Source organism: Podarcis pityusensis (assembly GCF_964106645.2).
Source record: "Podarcis pityusensis genome assembly, chromosome: 1".
NCBI lineage: Eukaryota > Metazoa > Chordata > Lepidosauria > Squamata > Lacertidae > Podarcis > Podarcis pityusensis.
This window is the reverse complement of record NC_138028.1, coordinates 126206141-126226515: the sequence shown is the minus strand read 5'-3', so window position 1 is coordinate 126226515 and position 20375 is coordinate 126206141. Positions and strand designations below refer to the sequence as shown.

General features: G+C 44.3%; 1 protein-coding gene across 1 annotated transcript in view; it reads left to right on the top strand.

Annotated features, from left to right (window-relative positions):
- GTF3C3 (general transcription factor IIIC subunit 3) overlaps positions 1 to 20375 on the top strand; it is a 31090-nt gene that overhangs the window by 9639 nt on the left and 1076 nt on the right. Inside the window, exons 7-17 of the mRNA XM_081016577.1 lie at positions 676 to 823; positions 4811 to 4880; positions 5698 to 5801; positions 7514 to 7685; positions 9114 to 9316; positions 11983 to 12084; positions 13233 to 13368; positions 13896 to 14133; positions 14565 to 14755; positions 16497 to 16621; positions 19485 to 19637. Coding sequence (XP_080872703.1) covers positions 676 to 823; positions 4811 to 4880; positions 5698 to 5801; positions 7514 to 7685; positions 9114 to 9316; positions 11983 to 12084; positions 13233 to 13368; positions 13896 to 14133; positions 14565 to 14755; positions 16497 to 16621; positions 19485 to 19637 — 1642 coding nt within the window. The remainder of the gene's footprint in view (positions 1 to 675; positions 824 to 4810; positions 4881 to 5697; positions 5802 to 7513; positions 7686 to 9113; positions 9317 to 11982; positions 12085 to 13232; positions 13369 to 13895; positions 14134 to 14564; positions 14756 to 16496; positions 16622 to 19484; positions 19638 to 20375) is intronic.

The window sequence follows — 20375 nt, the reverse complement described above, 5'->3', positions numbered from 1 at the left end:
GCAAGATACGTACATCGGAGAGGAATAAAAATGTGGTTTGGGGACCAGGAGCAGATGGTCACCACATTTCTTTTATTTTTATTTATCTATTCAATTAATACACCGCCCTATAAGGGACGCGGGTGGTGCGGTGGGTTAAACCACAGAGCCTAGGACTTGCTGATCAGGAGGTCAGCAGTTCGGATCCCTGCGACGGGGTGAGCTCCCGTTGCTCGGTCCCTGCTCCTGCCAACCTAGCAGTTCAAAAGAACTTCAACGTGCAAGTAGATAAATAGGTACCGCTCCGGCGGGAAGGTAAACAATGTTTCCGTGCGCTGCTCTGGTTCTCCAGAAGCGGCTTAGTCATACTGGCCACATGACCTGGAAGCTGTACACCAGCTCCCTCAGCCAATAAAGCGAGATGAGTGCCGCAACCCCAGAGTCGGTCACGACTGGACCTAATGATCAGGGGTCCCTTTACCTACCTTTAGGGACACAAACGGTAAAGATGGACGCATTTTAACATTACTTCCATATACTTTGCACGAACACATGATAGGTCTTTTGGACAGGGGGGCATTTTGCTTTACGGCTTGCCTAGAAAATTCTCTAAACGACTTTATATGTTTTCTTTTAATTTTTAAAACAAATTATGACCTGCATTTAACTATATTACCTTACTGCCGTTTCCTATAGGAGCTATTACGAGGCCAATGACATCACTGCTGCTATTGAGATAATGGAAGAAGCCTTTGGTAAACACCAGAACCTCGTATCCATGGAAGATGTCAATATAGCTGCCGAGCTGTATATCTCTAACAAACAGTATGATAAAGCCTTGGCCGTAAGCATGTTAAATTAATTTCCTGTAAGGGCTAGCTGTGTTAGGCACATTGGAAGGGGCAAAATTTATAACTGTCCTTGCATTTATACCCCACCTTTCTTGTGTCCTGGGGTCCAAGGCAGCTAGGTGGGCCTCCCAGGTGGCCAGTTATCCAGGTACTGGCCAGACTCATACTTGCATGGCTCCAGAAAATTGGTGGCCTTGCATTCCTTCAGACCATACCCCCACTTTTTTAGGGTCTTGGGGTCACATTCGCACCATACCTTTCAAGCACTATTATACAACAGTCATGGAGAATCCGGAGTACTATAATTTGTTAAGCATGCTGGGAATTGTAGTTCTGAGAGGTCAGCGCCCATAACAAACTACAGTTCCCAGGATTCTCCAGGATGGTTGAAGCAGTATAATAGTGCTTTATGCATATGATGTGTATGTACCTGACACTCGCCATCCAAGATGCCGGGTAGCAAGCAATACGTTAAACAATTAATGCAATGTGTCCAAAATAAAACCAGTTTACTATTGTAACCTCCTGTGCTGCCTTAACCGGGTGGCGGGTGGGTTAAACCACAGAGCTTTGGGCTTGCCGATCAGAAGGTCGGTGGTTCGAATCCCCGCGACGGGGTGAGGTAAACGGCGTTTCCGTGCGCTGCTCTGGTTCGCCAGAAGCAGCTTAGTCATGCTGGCCACATGACCCGGAAGCTGTACGCTGGCCAATAAAGCAAGATGAGTGCCTTAACCCCAGAGTCAGCCACGACTGGACCTAATGGTCAGGTATCCCCTTTACCCCTTTACTGCCTTAACTCCTGACCATTAAAAACAGGCTGAACAAAAATGGTTGTGAAGCCTCCAGAATATTCTTGAACTTTCGTAATTATGCAGATGAAGGAGTTGTACAATAGTCAAGAGGACCGCTTAACTTTGTGCCCTTGCTGGTGTTGGGAGAAAATTTTTAAAGGGTTGCTAGACTGGAGGTATCCCTCCCAGAAACCCCAAAGGGAAAGAGGCAGGCTCCAAGTGAAAAGATAGGCCTTTATTGAAATGCTAATACACTCTGGGAGAAATAAGGAGGAAGACTGCAGAGAACCACATCCAAAGCAATATTTCTTATACACTTCCAGGTTGCATACATGATTTCTGTTCACCAATCTTGGGTTACGACCTGTTTTGGTTTACAGCCGGACCTCCGGAACGCATTATGGTTGTAAACCAAGGTACCACTGTACATATAATCATTTTTCAATTTCTTCCTTTATCAAGCCTGACTAATTTTCCTGTTCTTTAAACGTCTCCCTATATCCCTTTTCACCTGTCTACAAAACAATTCAAGATAAATCACAATGGCCATGCCTGGCTGATTCTATCTTCATGCATACAATGGCCACCATAGATTATAACAGTTTATTCTTTTTAGAGTTCTGTGGTGGACATTCACCGCATACAGTACCTAAAAGCAGCTAGTTCTGTTCTGTGAAAGATAGGCAGGTGCAGGCCTCTTCAGTTTAGCTAGGCGATAGGCTCCAAAGAAAATGGAATTGACAAAACAGTAACAGTTTGACGAAATCTCTGTTTTCTCCATCGTTGGCACAGCGTTCTTGGCTGAGCTTAGGGAAGGTTGCTGTCCTTTAGTTATATTGAGCCTGAGCAGGGATCTAAGAACCATCTAAGAGAGGGGCAGCAACCTTTTCCAGCCGTGGGCCGGTCCACCGTCCCTCAGACCATGTGGTGGGCTGGACTTTTTTTTTTGGGGGGGGGGTGAACAAATTCCTATGCCCCACAAATAACCCAGAGATGCATTTTATAATAATAATAATTAATAAAAAAAAATATTTATACCCCGCCCTCCCCAGCCAAGGCTGGGCTCAGGGCGGCTAACAACCAATAATAAAAATGAGTTGAATGAATACAACTTAAAAACAAGATTAAAATACAACATAAATCATTAAAACAATTAAAATGCAGCCTCATCACAGGAGGAGAAAGGAAAAAGAAAGAGGGGAAGGGAATCAGGGAATCAAATTGACTCCAAGCCAAAGGCCAGGCGGAACAACTCTATCTTACAGGCCCTGCGGAAAGAAATCAGATCCTGCAGGGCCCTGGTCTCATGAGACAGAGCATTCCACCAGGCTGGAGCCAGTGTTGAAAAAACCCTGGCTCTGGGTGAGGCTAATCTAACTTCCTTAGGGCCCCGGGACCTCTAGAGTGTTGCTATATATAGACCTTAAGGTCCTCCGTGGGGCATACCAGGAGAGGCGGTCCCGTAGGTACGAGGGTCCTAGGCCGTGAAGGGTTTAAAGGTCAAAACCAGCACCTTAAATCTGACCCTGTACTCCACCGGGAGCCAGTGGAGCTTGAAAAGCACTGGGTGAATATGCTCCCATGGCAGAAACCCCGTGAGGAGCCTCGCTGCAGCATTCTGCACCCACTGGAGTTTCTGGGACAGCTTCAAGGGCAGCCCCGCGTAGAGCGAATTACAGTAGTCAAGCTTGGAGGTGACCGTCGCATGGATCACTGTGGCCAGGTCAGGGTGGGAAAGGTAAGGGACCAGCTGCTTGATGCGGTGAAGGTGGAAAAATGTTGCCTTGGCTGTTGCTGTAACCTGCGCCTCCATGGAAAGGGAGGCGTCAAGGATTGCACCCAAACTCTTAACGGAAGGCAATGGCACTAATTGGGCCCCCGCAAGAGAAGGGAGTTGGTCCCTCATCCCCATGCCATCCCAACCCAGCCATAGGACCTCTGTCTTCGAAGGATTTAGTTTCCTAAATTTATTTTAAATAAAAACACACATTCTACTCATGTAAAAACACCAGGCAGGCCCCACAAATAACCCAGAGATGCATTTTAAATAAAAGGAGGCATTCTACTCATGTAAAAACACGCAGATTCCCGGACCATCCGTGGGCCGGACTGAGAAGGTGATTGGGCCGCATCTGGCCCCCGGGCCTTAGGTTGCCTACCTCTGAACTTAAAATGTTCAAGGAAATGCATGGTATAGTCCTCCTTACTGCTATGTTTCTCCTGTAATCTCTGGCTTTGGTGGGGGGGGCAGAGAGGGGCAAGATTGCATAGCTCCAACATCCAACTTTTCTTGATTATGTGGTCATTTCAAACAGTGACTCCTCCACTTACATTCTGAGTTGGTATAGTCCTATGACAAGACTGTACCGTTAGTTGCCTCCAGCTGTGGTAGGCATTGTGGGGCAGTGCCACAGGGCCGCACTCCCAACAATGGCATCACTTCTGCTTATCAGAGGGAAGGGGAGGGGCGGGTGGCAACTAGGATAGGGCTGTCTGGTTTATCCATGGAACCCCCCCTTCCGAAGCATAGCTGTCAACTTACAGATTTGAAAATAAGGGACCAGCAGCCTCGAAAATAAGGGATCAGCAGCCAAAATAAGGGAGTTTCAGAGCACAGGTATGTTCAGTTTCTGAGCCCCTCCGAGCCAAAGGTAGAAAGCCCAGCCAGCAGCCAAATGAAGCCTCAAGCGGTGGTTCCCACAGCGCAGCAACCTGGCAAAGGGGATGCAGCAAGGAAAACTGTCACCTCGCCGCTGGGAAGCGCTGAGCAAAGGCGAGTCCCCAGGCAACGCGGCCGATTTGATCGGCACAAGGCACGCAAGCTCCACCCCCCAGTCGTTCTTAGACTCCTTATTGGGTGAGCAACGCAGCCAAGCAACACAGTTGGAGCCTCCCTCCTTCCTGGCCGGCAGGGAGGGAGGGAGGGGAGCTGCTTCCTTTGAAACCCGGAAAATTTAAGGGATATCATCAATAAGGGACAGCAGTGGGACATGGCGCTGGGATAAGGGACTTTCCCGCCAAATAAGGGACGGTTGACAGCTATGCCCCTTCCCCAAGCTCACTTACCCTTGTCCAGGTAAATTTCTGGTGGCCTTATGTTAAAAAGTCGTCCCCCCCCCCATGCCTCCCACCGCCCCAGGAAAGCTGGTTTTATTTTCAAATGTCAATGATCGCTTTCTATTTTTTTAGGTCATTACAGATTTTTCAGGAATTGTACTGGAGAAGACAGAGGGACCAAACGATTCTTCAGAGAATCAAGGTACAGTATCGGTTCTTTCTTCAGTGAGCTGCACCAATATCTCCCCAAGTATTCTGTCACTAGATTCACAATGGCATGGCGTCGGTTCACATTTTGCCTTTATTTTTAAATGCCTTGGAAAACGAATGACTTGGCAGCACATCTGTACTGGAGCCAAAGATTCCTCTGGCCACTCTTTCCATCTGCTAGATGAAGCATGGTTATTTTTTGAGTAGGGGGGATGGAAATTGAATTGCAAGCCCAATTATATTATGGAGATATCCTGTTTATAGAGCAGTAGATCAGACCCTTATAGCATTTGCAGGAAAGAACTATTGGTTGGTTTGTTGTTTTCATTTGGAAAGTTTATTTATTAGCTACCCTTCTGGATTTCAGTGTCCTTCAATTTCTGATATTTCCCTTTAACTAACTCAGTTGCCGCAAAACAGGCGTCACAATTTACCAGCTAAATGTGAGATCCGCTTCTGCGCTGCCTTCAGATACAAAACCTTGCCTTATGTAATTGAGATACTGAACTTTCAGCTGCCATGGGATGGCGGGATAGATAGGCAATCCAGTTAATAATCATGTTATTAATAACGAATTTGAACTGTTTCTCCCCCTCCCCTCCATCCCAAATCAGTGTTTTGACTGGACTTTGTCATGTACTCTAAGAGCAAAATTATTTTTAAATTGGTTATTTAACAAAGCATATATACTGCTTGGTTGTAGTAGAAACTCCAAGTGAAGGATTGGGGTAATCTGGAAATATAACCTAGGTCCCACTTGTAAACGATACCATGCTGGTTAGAAAAAAAACCCTGCTATTATCTTCTAGTTGCAGAAAAGGTTACCTGTTCCATACCTGAGGGTGTTCCCATAGACATCACGGTGAAACTTATGGTATGTTTGGTGCACCTGAACATCTTGGAGCCTCTCAATGTAAGTCCAAAAGTGAATAAAGAAAAACAGAGAGAGGTTTTCTTGGGAGTCAGTGAGATTCCAATGAAGTTACAGTAAAGACAGGGGTGGGGTTGTTGTTTTTTTTGCTTCTATAAAAATATGATCTGGGCTCCAAGGAGCAGCTTGGGCAAATTGTACTAGCTGTGCGGACAGTTTCTCATTTTAATGTTTTCTTTGTAAAGGTTATCCTCTTGCCAAATCACTCCCCCCCCCCCAACTTCCCTCTGCTTTGCTAGCACTTTGTCATGGGGCATTCTGGGACTGCTTTTAAAAAGAGGAGAGGTCTAAAGTCCATTTGAGCTCATGAATTGGATTTTTAAAAAATGATTTGTAAGAGATTTTTTTTTAAAGGCGGGGGGTGGTGAGGTTCTGTCCATGAGCTATAATAATGCATAGCCTTTATAGCTTTGTAGTGTCAAGGGATATTAGCATGAGTGTTCTAGAATGTAAGCGATTCAGTCGACATTGGGAATATTTGCACCAATGAACCAGCTATGGCTCATTCCTAGTCCAGCTATACAAGTCTAAGCCACAGAAATGTGGTCAAAGCCTATCATTCAACCTCTGATCCATTTGCCGTTGTAGGAATCCAGCTCCCATTATTATTATTAATTTATTATTTATTGAATTTATATACCGCCCTGTACTCGGGACTCTCAGGATGATTCACAGAATAAAATCAAAATATAAAACCATGAAATACATAATAAAAATAAAAACAACAACCCAATAGCCGCTCCCCCCGCTCCGCACATTTTAAAAGGTCATAGGATGTAAATTAGGTCAACCAAAGGCCTGGTTAAAAAGGAACGTTTTTGCCTGGCGCCTAAAGGTGTATAATGCAAGTGCCAGGCAAACTTCCCTGGGGAGAGCATTCCACAGACAGGGAGCCACTGCAGAGAAGGCCCCGTTCTCCTGTTGCCGCCCTCCGGGCCTCTTGACCTTTGGCCATGATGTCTGGGGGTGAAGGGAGTTTGTGTCCAACATCATTTTGGGGGAGCGTAGGTCCCCTGGCTCAAATCCCCCTCTTCCAGTATCATGGTTTCCTCTACAAGGGTTCTTTGGAAAGGCTTGAAGGATGTATTTCAAACAAAGTTACACTGGATAGTTTTCGAGAGGTCGGATCCTACAGGAATCCATCATCCTGCTTATGGAAAATCTCTGGAGAAAAGCGTGCATCTTGCCATACCCTAAAGCAGGCATAGGCAAACTGGGCCCTCCAGATGTTTTGGGACTACAACGCCCATCATCCCTAGCTAACAGGACCAGTGGTCAGGGATGATGGGCGTTGTAGTCCCAAAACATCTGGAGGGCCCAGTTTGCCTATGCCGGCCCTAAATCAGGGCTGTGGAACCTTTGTCTCTTCCGATGTTGTCGGACTCCAGTTCCCATTAGCCCCTGCTTTCATGGGAATGGTTAGGGATGATGGGAGTTGTAGTCCTGTAGCATCTGGAGGAACTGAAAGTTCCCCAGTCCTCCCCTAAATAATTAGGGTCCTTTCATGACATTTTAAAAAATTAGTTGGTTTTTAGGAGAATGGGATGCTTCAATTGGGATGTCTGCATTTAATGTTTTCAATTAGAAATCCAGTTAATCGATCCTTTTATTATATATATTTTTGTATCTGTTTACGATGAATGTTTTCGTTTTGATTTTTTTGTGCTTGATTTTTGTTGTTGTCGTTCTGCCAGCTCCTATTGACCACACTAGTGGAGCAGAACCCCGAGGATATGGGAGATTTGTATCTCGATGTTGCAGAAGCCTTCCTTGATGTCGGAGAATACAATTCTGCACTCCCCCTTCTGAGTTCCCTGGTGTGCTCAGAAAGATACAATTTGGCAGTTGTTTGGCTCCGACATGCAGGTAATAACGCTGCTGAAATTGCTAGAAATCTCTTCTGACACACTAGATGGGTCGCATTTCGTAGTGGAAGATAAGGTGGCTGGTTTTTTTGGGACCCTAATACTAGGGGTGCCGATTTCAGGGGTGGCAAGACTCACAGTGAGGCTGAAAGATCCCATCCTGGATAGATTCAAGAGTCTCTTGCAGAAAAGCAATTTCTTTAGGAGCATTCCTTTTAATACCTTATAATGATTAGATTTTATATACCGTATTTTTCGCTCTATAGGACGCACCAGACCACAAGACACACCTAGTTTTTGGGGGAGGAAAACAAGAAAAAAACATTCTGAATCCCAGAAGCCAGAACAGCAAGAGGGATTGCTGCGCAGCAAAAGCAGCAATCCCTCTTGCGGTTCTGGCTTCTGGGTTAGCTGTGCAGCCTGCATTTGCTCCATAAGACGCACACACATTTTCCCTTACTTTTTAGGAGGGAAAAAGTGAGTCTTATAGAGCAAAAAATATGGTATTTATTAATCCTTATATTTATATGCCACTGGTCTCCTAAAAAAGCATCATAGCTGTTTACAACAGAATAAAAACATAAAACCAGAAACTAATAAAAGCTAAAAAAACAAGATAAGGTGCAAATCTGAATCGGATGTATGTTGGGAATGTAAGGAAACAAAAGGAACATTTTTTCATATGTGGTGGGCATGCAAAATAGTTAAAGAGTATTGGGAAAGGATATATAATGAGATGACAAATGTTTTTAAAAAACATTTCCCCCCAAACCAGAGGCATTCCTTTTGGGAATGGTGCAGACATCAGAAGTACCCATATGTCAGGAAAAAATATTTTTGTATGTAACGATAGGAGCTTGGATTTTGCTAGCACCAAAATAGCGGGTGAGTGAGGACCCCATAAGGAGGATTGGCAACTTAAAATGATAAGAGTATGCAGAACTAGCAGGTCTGATGAATAAAGAGAGCGAGAAGATCAAGTATATAAAGGGGAGTGGGAAATCTTTGTGGAGTATTTGGAAAATAAATGTAAACAAGTGAAAACAAGCTAGCAGGACTAAGATAAATTCAACAGTGTAATGTAAATACAGGGAGAAATTGAATTAAATGGATACATAAGAATATGCAGGAGTGGAGGGAAATACAGTGGTACCTCGGGTTAAGAACTTGATTCGTTCTGGAGGTCCGTTCTTAACCTGAAACTGTTTTTAACCTGAAGCACCACTTTAGCTAATGGGGCCTCCCGCTGCCACCGCGCAATTTCTGTTCTGAGCAAAGTTCTTAACCCGAGGTACTTTTTCTGGGTTAGCGGAGTCTGTAACCTGAAGCGTCTGTAACCTGAGGTACCATTGTAATAAACGTTTGCTATCTGTACCTCACCCATCTGGCTGGGTTGAGTGAGGCAGCAATTCTTTGCCTTCCTTTCCAGAGTGCCTGAAAGCCTTGGGCTACATCGATCGTGCTGCGGAGAGCTATGGCAGAGTTGTCGAACTTGCCCCTTTGCACCTGGATGCCAGGATCTCTCTTTCTACCCTTCAGCAGCAATTGGGCCGGCCTGAGAAAGCCTTGGAAGCACTTGAGCCCATGTATGACCCAGACACGCTGGCACAAGATGCCAATGCCGCTCAGCAAGTAAGCGTTCGTCTGTCCTTTGCCCGCCTGCCTGCTTGTCTCTTACTTTAGCCCTGTTTAGGGAAGTTTTAAATGTTTAATCCTGTATTGTTTTTAACACTTGATTGGAAGCCGCCCAGAGTGGCTGGGGAAACTCAGCCAGAAGGGTGGGGTATAAATAATAAATTATTATTATTATTATTATTATTATTATTATTATTATTATTATTATTATTGCATTCCTATCTCAACCTACTCTCCAAGGAGCGCAACAAGGAGTAGTGGTTTGTCATTGAAATTCTACTCAATATTGATCCAGAGTAGATTCCAGAGTAAAAACTTAAACACGTTGCAGGATTCCCCAAAAATAGACCAGAGACAATTGTATTCCATCCAGCAGAGCTTTACTGCTACTTGAGGGCAAATGGTCACCAATCCAATACATTCAGGATTGGCACTGTTCATAAGAAATCCAGTTGCAGCAGACTTAACTCAAACTTACAATAACCTTTAATAAGTCTAAACCTTAACACTGTATACAGAACACCACACCCGAAGGAAAAGAGATAGAAAATGTGAAACCTAGGCTCCTTCTGACCTATTTTTATAGTCAGCATGACCTTGACAGAAAGAGATAAGAGAACCAGTTTAAGCCAGCTGTGCTCAGCTTCTCTGAAGGAATAACGCAAACATCAGGAACCTTCTACTTGTTTCCTTCACACAGAGAAGCTTCCAGAAGTTTCCAGAACCCTCTTGAATTAAGTAGAATAGGAAGGATCCTCTGCACATCAGATCAATACTTTCTGTACTAAGAAATGCAAACTGACATGGTTCTCCTGCCACACCTCCATTTTATTCTCACCACAATCCCTGTGAGGTAGATAAGGTTGAGAGGCAGTGACTGGTCCATGGTTGCCTAGTGAGCTTCCTGGCTCACTACAAACCCTGCTTTCCCAGGTCTGACACTCTGTCCACTGTACCAAACTCGTCTAATGTGCCTTCTAGGGGACTTAGAGTAGTTGTTGTTGTTCTTTATTAAATTTATATCCCGCCTTTCATCATAAGTCCTCAGGGCAGTTCACAGAGTAAAATACTGGATTAAAAATCAGTAAAACAATAGAGCAAAACAATACCCAACCCACTTCCCACAGACAGATTTTAAAAGGCCAAAGGCCTGGTTTGAAGAGGAATGTTTTCACCTGGCACCACAAAATATATAATGAATTCCCCAGGCGGATCTCCCTGGGGAGAGCATTCCCCAAATGGGGAGCCACTACAAAAAAGGCCCATTCTTGTGTTGCCACTCTCCAGACCTCCAGAGGCACACAAAGAAGAGGTTTCAGATTATGAATGCAGAATCCAGGACAGTTTAAATAGGTAGAGGTGGTCCTTTAGGTACTGAAGCCCTGAGCCGTTTAAGGCTTTATAGGTCAAAACCAGCACTTTGAATTGGCAACCAGCACTTTGAATTGGCAGCCGGTGCAGGATCGGTGTAATATGCTCAAACTGTCTTTGTCCCAGTGAGCAACCGGGCTGCTGAATTCTGCACAAGCTGAAGTTTCAGAACCATCTTCAAAGACAGCCCTGCCATAAGGAGGCTGGTTTAAATCCATGGACTCTGTTAGGCTGATTAGGTCACTTCCTTCCCACAGTGCCTGCAGTCCTTTTTATTTGGGGTGGTTTTCCAAGGGCTCAGAGGAAAGAACCTGATCTGCTGCTTGAGGCAGTTCATGTCAACCGCTTAACGTACGGAAGTGGTTGCCGTGGAGATCGGCTTGAGCTGCCTTCTGCATCCGCACAGTCGCCACGCACCCAGCAGTTCAGCATCTCCATGTGGACAGGCCAGCACTTCAGCCCTGCATGAGATTTGTTCAGCCAGGCAGCCAGAAGCACACAAAAGGGAACAATTGTAGACATCTGTTCCTACTTCCTGCATCGACACTGAGATTGTGACTTGAGAATTCTGATCTAGGCAGTCAGGCAGATTTTTGTGGTTTGCAGCCAACAGTCATTGCATCTCCTTATAGGAACAGAGCAAAATACTAACCCTTTCCTTTCATTTTTACAAACCGCCTTGCTATTTCTTTTTGAAATGAAAGGTGGCAAATCCTTTTTTTAAAAAAAACACGTTTTTATTTGATTTTACAGATATAAATTTATAACAAAACCAAATACATATCCATATAAAGAGATTTCTCGAGTCTCTCCCCCCCCGCAACTCCTCCATGGGTCCTCTTGTCAACGTTTTCAACTGCATATTATTTCATAGTCTATATTTTATATCTATCCATATTGTCCATACTACTTGTTACATTACAAGTGAGATTAAAATCCTGCTAATGTTTTCATCTGCTTACAGGGGTGTCCCAAGTAAAATATAAATTTTCCCCAGTAAATAAATCCTTTTAATAGTAGCAAATATTATGAGCTTTCTTGTTTACATTGCTCTTCTGCGTTTAAATTATTTGGAAGATGCTGTGCTGTAATTCAGCTGTTTTCTTTACTATATGGATAAATGCAGTGGCTGTTGCAAGTAAAAAGATCCTTCTCTTTCTGGTCCCTCAGTCATTGGGGGATGGAGGGGGACAAACTTCTCTCTAATGCCAGTAGTCTATTGTTAATGTCTGTAAAGTAATAGATGGAAGAGAGGACTTTGTGCGATCTAACTTTCTCCATGTGGCGCTCAGGAACTGAAACTGCTGCTTCATCGGTCGACGCTGCTGTACTCTCAAGGCAACACATATGGCTACGTTGATTCGTTGCTCACCATGTTAGCCATGCTGTTAAAGGTAAGCGAATTATTGCATCTCCTCTTTCACACGGCACACCTTGTCTAAAAACCCCCCTGCTAAGTACATGATATTAGGTGTATATGGACATGATGACAACTGGGAAATTGGTATTATTATTTTTAAAAGAATGTGTGCTGTGTTTGGTGACTGCCTTATAGACATTACCCCTTGTTTGGGCCCAGTTTCTTTGGTTTCATGCAACAGGAACCTGTGGATAATATTCAACTGTTGACAGCTATCTGATTCAATTACACCAGTTTTATTTACAGATAGGTAGCCGTGTTGGTCTGCCATAGTCAAAATAAAAAAATCCTTCCAGTAGCACCTTTAAGACCAACTAAGTTAGTTCTTGGTATGAGCTTTCGTGTGCAAGCACACTTCTTCAGATACACTGAAACAGAAGTTGCCAGATCCTTCTATATAGTGAGAAGGTGGGGAGGGGTATTACTCAGAGGGGTGGTGGGGATGGGAGATTGGCAGATAGCTGGGATGAGCCTGCTGACGACTCTTAACGACTGTAATGGGTCTTACAGGAAAAGGCAAGGGGTGAGAAGGTGAGAAATGGCTTAGTCATGTATAATGGGATAAGAATCCAATGTCTTTGTTCAAACCAGGTTTCTCCATAATGGAGAAACCTGGTTTGAACAAAGACATTGGATTCTTATCCCATTATACATGACTAAGCCATTTCTCACCTTCTCACCCCTTGCCTTTTCCTGTAAGACCCATTACAGTCGTTAAGAGTCGTCAGCAGGCTCATCCCAGCTATCTGCCAATCTCCCATCCCCACCACCCCTCTGAGTAATACCCCTCCCCACCTTCTCACTATATAGAAGGATCTGGCAACTTCTGTTTCAGTGTATCTGAAGAAGTGTGCTTGCACATGAAAGCTCATACCAAGAACTAACTTAGTTGGTCTTAAAGGTGCTACTGGAAGGATTTTTTTATTTTGACCAGTTTTATTTATTTTACATAAACCTTATTCGGCGGCAGCAGAAATACTGGCACTTTTCAGCTTGAGTTTGGAATACTTTCACAAGTTAAAACGATTGTCTGTACCTAGCCATGAAATTGACTGCAGCATGGCTATTCAACTAACTTCCAATGTGCTCAACATCTTTAGACTCACCTTGACTGTCTTCCAGGTTGCCATGAACCGAGCTCAGGTGTGTTTAATATCTAGTTCCAAGTCTGGTGAAAGGCACCTCTATCTTATTAAAGTGTCGAGGGATAAAATATCTGACAACGATGATCAGGAAACTACTAACTGTGATGCAAAAGGTAAGGGCAGTGTGTGTTTGTATGTGTTTTCGTTTTTTAAAAAAGAGTCTTGTCCTAGAAAGCACTTTTGGCATGATAAAATTGCCTCTTGCCTCCTCCTCCTCCTTGTATGGTGAAGGTAGGGAATCCGACCTCTGGTATATGAGGCTAGGCTATTTCTATCCTGTAATGTTCTGATTCTGTGTTGTTCTGGAGTTTTGCAGAGGTCTACATCTTTTAAATTGTGCATGTTTGTCAGATGTATATTTCTGCTCTTCAGTTGCAAGAATGGAGAACTACCTGGTAGTTCTGTCAACTGGGTTGGATGCCATTGTGAAGAAGGTTTTCTTCTTATTGACAAGCACGTTATGGAAACAATTGCCTATAGATTATTTCTGCCAACAGTAGGCTTGTCTCCTTCAAATAGTTTTATTTGTAGCTTTTATCGCCTTAGGTTTTATTTTTGTTTTCCGCCCTGAGAATGGTCATACTGAATGATGAGCTCTTGATGTTCTGAACGGATTAAGATATTGCTTATTCTATTACAGCAATATTTGTGGTGCTTACAAGTGTGCTGACGAAAGACGACTGGTGGAGCCTCCTTCTGAAGGCAATCTATGCTTTGTGCGATCTTTCTCGCTACAAGGAAGCAGAACTCCTAGTGGACTCCTCGCTGGAATACTATTCGTTCTATGACGACAGGCAGAAGCGTAAAGAACTGGAATACTTTGGTCTCTCGGCTGCAATCCTGGACAAGAATTTCCGAAAAGCTTACAATTACATCAGGTGAGTCGCTCCGAAGGGCTTCATTGGGCTGAAGGTTGACTGCACAAAGAGCACTGCCTGTCTGGCATGCATCTGAACCAGACTCTTGCATTTACAGTGGTGCCTCGCAAGACGAAATTAATCTGTTCCGCGAGTCTCTTCGTCTTGCGGTTTTTTCATCTTGCAAAGCACAGCTATTAGCGGCTTAGCGGCTGTTAGCGGCTTTAAGAAAAAGGAAACAAACTCGCAAGAACTCGCAAGACGTTTTGTCTTGCGAAGCAAGCCCATAGGGAAATTCGTCTTGCGGAACGACTCAAAAAACGCAAAACCCTTTCGTCTAGCGAGTTTTTCGTCTTGCGAGGCATTCGTCTTGCGGGGCACCACTGTAGTGATTAAAGAACGATTCCTTTGGTCACTGTGTGCAGTCTGACTGGTGTTTGCTTCCTCCATAGGATAATGGTCATGGAACATGTCAACAAACCTCAGCTTTGGAATATCTTCAACCAAATCACCATGCACTCGCAAGATGTGCGGCACCATCGCTTCTGCCTTCGGTTGATGCTGAAGAACCCTGACAATCACGCGCTCTGCGTCTTGAATGGCCACAATGCCTTCGTGTCTGGTAGCTTTAAGCATGCTCTTGGTAAGAGAACATTAGTATTGCTTGATAAACATCACAAATGCAACCTCTGATGAAGGTGTTTGATGTTGAACTTCTCCACCCTTCCTTTAGAATGCAGTGTTTCTCAAACTTAGTTCCCCAGACATGGTTGGACTACAACTCCCATCATCCATCCCTAGTTAGCAGGGCTGATCAAAGTTCTAGTCCAGGGGTCAGCAGACTTTTTTAGCAGGGGGCCGGTCCACTGTCCCTCTGACCTTGTGGAGGGCTGGACTATATTTTGAATTTTTTAAAAAAAGAACGAATTCCTATCCCCCACAAATAACCCAGAGGTGCATTTTAAATAAAAGGACACATTCTATCCATGTAAAAACAGGCTGATTCTTGGACCATCTGCGGGCCGGATTTACAAGGCAATGGGGCCTTCTAAACATGCCTACCCATGTTCTAGTCCAACAAGAGCTGGGAACCCAGGTTTGAGGAACAATGCTTGAGAGAGAGATTGGGCTTAGATAATGTCCCTGATTAGGACACTGGAAGCCCTGCAGAAGGCTGCATGTCTGTGGGTATGCTCACGAAGCTCTTATCCACTCAGATCTGATGAGCATTGTCAAAACCGATTGCCTCTTAGGCAGATACCTGATAAACAAGACTCTAAACCAAAATAGCCTTTGCCATAATTAATCCGTTAGCCTTTTAAAGTGTCACACGACGCTGCGTGCTTTTGTTGCACTGAGTAGAGGTGAAAGGTGATGCTGGTTTGCTTTCATCATTTAGCTAAATAATTGTTAATGGACATAGTGTAAAGCGGAGCCTATACAGTGGTGCCTCGCAAGACGAAATTAATTCATTCCGCGAGTTTTGTCGTCTTGCGATTTTTTTCGTCTTGCGAAGCACGGTGTCGGGAAAGTTTTGGAAAAGCTTCAAAAATCACCAAAGTCTTTAAAAACCTCAAAAAAGGCTACCACACCGCGTTCTATGAGTTGCTCCTCGAAGTCAAGTCGCAACTGTATTAACGGTGTTAAGAAAAAGGAAACAAACTTGCAAGATGTTTCCGTCTTGCGAAGCAAGCCCATAGCGAAAATCGTCTTGCGAAGCAGCTCAAAAAACAAAAAACCCTTTCGTCTAGCGAGTTTTTCGTCTTGCGAGGCATTCGTCTTGCGAGGTACCACTGTATGTGTGTGAACATTTGTGAAGAATCTATAGGGAGTTTTTAGTAAGTAAAAAAGCATAGCAACTTATGGTCAGGAATGAAAAGGAATTTGCTGTTCGTAACTCACGCGCTGTGCAAGTTGAACCGTAAGCAGAATGCAGGCGTCTCCCCACTTCTGTGTGATCAGCACATGCACTCCCACTGATAACAACAACGCGTGTTGTTTTTGGCGCCAAAAGGGGGCAGGTGTGGAGGCAGAATGGGCGGCCGGGAACAGAACCCCTGCGTAAGTAAGGATTCCACTGAATCTGATGCTTGAAAAAAGAGTGTAATCCACATATGTAAGAAATCCATGGTTTGGATTACAGAGCTGTTATGTTCCCTTTGCCGCCTCCACCTCCTCCCTAGTAGGAGCCCTGCTGAAAAAGTTCCCCGATGGTTAGAGGTTCCTGCTGAATAGTGGGGTGGCGAAGGAAGATAGGGAAGAGGGGGTTCAGGCAAAGGCAACTTCAGTGAGCTGTGTTCTTTATGGAAGTATCCAAAAGCCTTTTTGTTAAGCATGTGGTTTTAATAAACAGTATTTCAAAGCCATTCGCTGTTTCCTCCTAGGGCAGTACGTACAAGCTTTCCGTAGCAATCCCAACGAGCCTCTCTATAGCCTTTGTATAGGCCTGACTTTCATCCACATGGCCTCTCAGAAGTATGTGTTAAAAAGGCACGCGCTTATAGTACAGGTGAGTTTATTTTTTTGGATTTTGATCCCACTCTTCCTCTTTTGTAGCACATGCTTACATAGCATGTTCTCATGCTATGATGTTTTATTGTGTTTTTAATATTCTGTTGGGAGCCGCCCAGGGTGGCTTAGGAAACCCAGCCAGATGGGCAGGGTATAAATAATAAATTTTATTATCTATCTATCTATCTATCTATCTATCTATCTATCTATCATGTTGAGTGGCAAGGGTTGAAATGGGTCTTATTATGGTTTCCCCTGAGTGCAGCTTACTCTGAAGTCATTATTGATCATTTTGTTACAGTTCTACACACACGTATGGCTATTCTCTCTGTTTAAATACTTGGTTTGCTGTAGAGAATATATGGGTTAGGTACATCGTGGGCAAATAGCCTCAAACATTTTGTGTCATTTCACCTCTATACCATTTTTCTACCACAGCTATGAGCACCCAGAATGTATTTTCTGCTGGGATTTAGCAAACAGACCTGTGCAACCATAGGTCTCTTAACACACAAATTGTACTGGAATTACTAAAAACAAACCCCTGTAGGCTTCGTTTTTCTTAACTACATAATAATTTTATTCTGCCTTTTCCCTATTCAAAACCAAAGCAGAATTTTCTTCCCTTATATTGATTTTATAACTCCTAAAAGCCCTAAGATTAAGGCTGCAGTTTTATTTTCACTTCCTTGGGAATGAATCTCATTGAACTCAGTGGGATTTACTTCCAAGTACAGAATACTTAGGACTGATATGTACACCGTTTTGAATATGTCAACAGGAACCTAACAAAATGTTGCTGCTGTTTAAGATTCCTAGCTTACTGCCTAAAGACTAAGTTAACATATATAGAGATGGAATGCAATCCAGTCCCAGTGAAACACTTCTTAAGTCCCACTGATTTTTAGGGGAGACGATTTGATGAATGTGAGCTTAACTCTCTCCCATTCCAGCTAACAAGAATGAAAACGTCTATGCCTTGACTGGATTGTATTCTACCTTTATACAGCTTGAAAACTATTTACCTTTTTGGATTTTTAGCCTTCTCTGAGTGGAATAGCTAACAGAACAAAATACTGTACATTATATCAAACTCTGGCCACTAAATCCTCACTTTGAGATCTTGCTGGTATGAGCAAAGGATTTTAAATGTTGCTGTGCAAGTCTGTTCTACTGCTTGTCTGTCACCTTGGCAGAGGAGTGTGTATTTTGCCTTCTCTTGTGTTTTCTTTAATCCAGTTCTGTTTGTTCCGTTGGTCTCTTACATTTGGATGTGGCCCACCCTTCTGGTTTTAAGTCTGAAATCACAGCGATAGTTAGGCACTCTTGGCTTCCTTGGTTACAGGGATAGGCTGAGATTCTTATGAGAAAATGGGCATGTTAAAAAAGAAGGGAGACTTTTAAAAAAATGGGCATGTTAAAAAAAGAAAATGGGCATGTTAAAAAAGAAGGGAGACTTGACAACTCAAGCATTGTTAAGTGAATTTGGCCTGGTAATTATCATAATGGTTTTAAAGAACTCTTCCATGAGTTTTATTCTCCTACATTGGAAGAAGTAACGTTTTGCCGGGGTTTTTTGCTTCGTTTTCCCAAACAAATTGGGACTGCAAGTAGTTACATATTAAGATTTGTGGCAGGATGCAGAGAGAAGAAACATATGTATTGAAATTGCCGCTTTGTGGGCTTTTCCCAAAAGACTCAATAAGCAAACAAAATGATCAGAATGCAATGTAAGATGGACTACAGATACAGGAGATAACATTGGGCAGGATCCAGGGTGAGGAGGTAGGGCTTGTGTTTTATCTTCCTAGGGCCACAGTCAATCTGCTTTCTTCAACTACTCATCCTTGTACTGTATGCTAGCATCTGACCATAGCTGTCAACCGTCCCTTATTTGGCGGGAAACTCCCTTATCCCAGCGCCGTTTCCCACTGCTGTCCCAGATTGATATCCTGTAAATTTCCCGGGTTTCAAAGGAAGCAGCTCCTCTCCCTCCCTCCCTGCCGGCCAGGGAGGAGGGAGGCTCCAACTGTGTTGCTTGGCTGCGTTGCTCACCCAATAAGGAGTCTAAGAACGACTGGGGGGTGGAGCTTGCATGCCTTGTGCCGATCAAATCAGCCATGTCACCTGGGGACTCGCCTTTGCTCAGCGCTTCCCAGCGGAGAGGTGATGATGGTTTTCCTTGCTGCATCCCCTTTGCCGGGTTGTTGTGCTGTGGTAACCAGCGCTTGAGGCTTCGTTTGGCTGCTGGCCCCTTATTTTCAAGGCTGCTGGCCCCTTATTTTCAAATCTGTAAGTTGACAGCTATGCATCTGATCAAGTCCTAGTTTTGAGGATTGGGAGAATGGTGGACTTAAAAACAGCCGTCTGCTCATCCAGAGAGAATGGCCCTGGGAATCCTTTCGACTGCCATTGCAACCTGCTCTTGACTCTTTCAGATTATTTTAATCTTGGACGACATTTTTAAACAACATGGGAATGGCTGGTTTTAAAATTCCATTCTCATTCCAAGTACAGTCGTTCTTTGGTTTCGGAACAGCTTAGTTCCCGAACCTTTTGGCTCCTGAACACCGCAAACCCAGCAGTGACTTTTCCAGTTTGCGAACTGTTTTTGGAAGCCGAATGTCTTGACGGGGCTTCCAATTGGCTGCAGGACCTTCCTGCAGCCAATCAGAAGCCATGCTTTGGTTTCCGAACGTTTTGGAAGCTGAACGGATTCCGTTTGACTTCCAAGGTGCGGGTGTATTCGAAGCTGGGGCAAGAAATCTTATTGGGGGCAAAGGCGGCTCTACATTTGACTTGTTCCTTAGAATTTCTGGTTTTCACACGAGACCTTTCTCCCTCTCCCACCTTGTATACAGGGCTTCTCGTTCCTCCAGCAATATCTGAGCCTCCGTGGTTCCTGCCAAGAATCTTTTTACAACTTAGGCCGTGGCCTTCATCAGTTGGGATTGGTACATTTGGCAATTCACTATTACCAGAAGGCACTGGAGCTCCCCCCTCTGGTCCTAGAGGTAATGTATGGAAATCTTAAAGGTAAAGGTACCCCTGCCCGTACGGGCCAGACGTGTCCGACTCTAGGGTTGTGCGCCCATCTCACTCTATAGGCCGGGGGCCAGCGCTGTCCGGAGACACTTCCGGGTCACGTGGCCAGCGTGACAAAGCTGCATCTGGCGAGCCAGCACAGCACACGGAAATGCCGTTTACCTTCCTGCCTGAGCGGTACCTATTTATCTACTTGAACTGGCGTGCTTTCGAACTGCTAGGTTGGCAGGCGCTGGGACCGAATGACGGGAGTGCACCCGGCCCCACCTGCAGCACTGGCTTTGAAGATGGCAACCCGCCTCCTAAAACAGCACATAATTCCGATCATTGTTAAGTCTTGCATAAACGTATGAGGAATTAAGACAATACCGCCCTCCACCGACAGGAAATCTATTCTTGTATGCATTGAAAAGTTGACTTTTGCATCTCATGGAAGCTGCCGGGCTTCAGTTTGCATGTTGCACTGCTTTGAGATGAGTAGACCACTAGTCCCATCTGAAGTGGCCTTTATGTTGCTGCTGCTGGAAGGAAAGGGACAGTTGACATTTCCTATGAAAAATCCTGTCCTTCCATTTCCCTAGCAGGTTGTGCACTAAGGAGGAGCTTGCTGCTTCAGAACTTCATCCGAAACACAAAGACTCAGCTATGTTGCTGGGCTTTAAAAAATAAGTTTGACCATCTTGACACACAGTTTCAGAGTCATCCCA